Source organism: Penaeus monodon, chromosome 23 (genome assembly GCF_015228065.2).
Source record: "Penaeus monodon isolate SGIC_2016 chromosome 23, NSTDA_Pmon_1, whole genome shotgun sequence".
Classification (NCBI taxonomy): domain Eukaryota; kingdom Metazoa; phylum Arthropoda; class Malacostraca; order Decapoda; family Penaeidae; genus Penaeus; species Penaeus monodon.
Genome location: NC_051408.1, coordinates 42,714,794 through 42,715,448, shown reverse-complemented (window position 1 = coordinate 42,715,448; position 655 = coordinate 42,714,794). Strand labels below are relative to the sequence as shown.

The 655-nt window shown below is 45.8% G+C and overlaps 1 protein-coding gene across 1 annotated transcript in view; it reads left to right on the top strand.

The window, feature by feature from the left end:
* LOC119588093 (conserved oligomeric Golgi complex subunit 8-like) overlaps positions 1-655 on the top strand; it is a gene marked incomplete in the record, with an annotated part of 12,586 nt that overhangs the window by 11,682 nt on the left and 249 nt on the right. The window contains 1 exon segment of the mRNA XM_037936802.1: positions 125-636. Within this exon segment, the coding sequence (XP_037792730.1) occupies positions 125-622 (498 nt within the window).

Genomic DNA, 655 nt, shown 5'->3' with positions numbered 1-655 from the left:
CAATTTCATATACACAAATTTGTGAGGGTCTCTTGCTTTTCAAATCTTCCAACTGTTTTTGGTACTTTGTAATTTCTAAGGAGAACAGTTTTGGAATATTATTCATGCTTTATGACATTTTCAGAACTTTGGCCAGTTAGATGTTGAGGAACTCCTGGCCCCCATTGAACACCTCTTGCCCAAGAAGGAAGAGAAGGAACTGTCGGAGGACATGCTTTACAGCAGTCATCTAGAGCCGACGTCAGCCTCTCCTGAAGATACAGCTGAGGCCTCACTGGAACAACAGGAGTCCCTGATAGAGGATTTGATAGAGACCTCATCACAAGGAGGGACTGGGGCCTCGCCTACTGTGGGGACAGAGACTAACGATGTCTCACCTGTTACTGATCAGCTACTGCTCACTTCAGCTCTAACCCATTCCATTTCAGCAGAAACAAACCAGACAACAGATTTCCTGCTCCTAGAAGCCACACCACCACCACCGGTTGCTGAAGGAGCAGCAGTAATAAAAGAAAATGCAGATAAACCACACTTCTACATTGAATCATCGTCTGAGCTAGGAACTCCCTCAGGAGACTCTTCTCTTCAGGGTTCAGAAACAGCCTCTAATCAGGAGGCGTAATAGCCACTTCTGACAAGTGTGGATTGTCAGTGC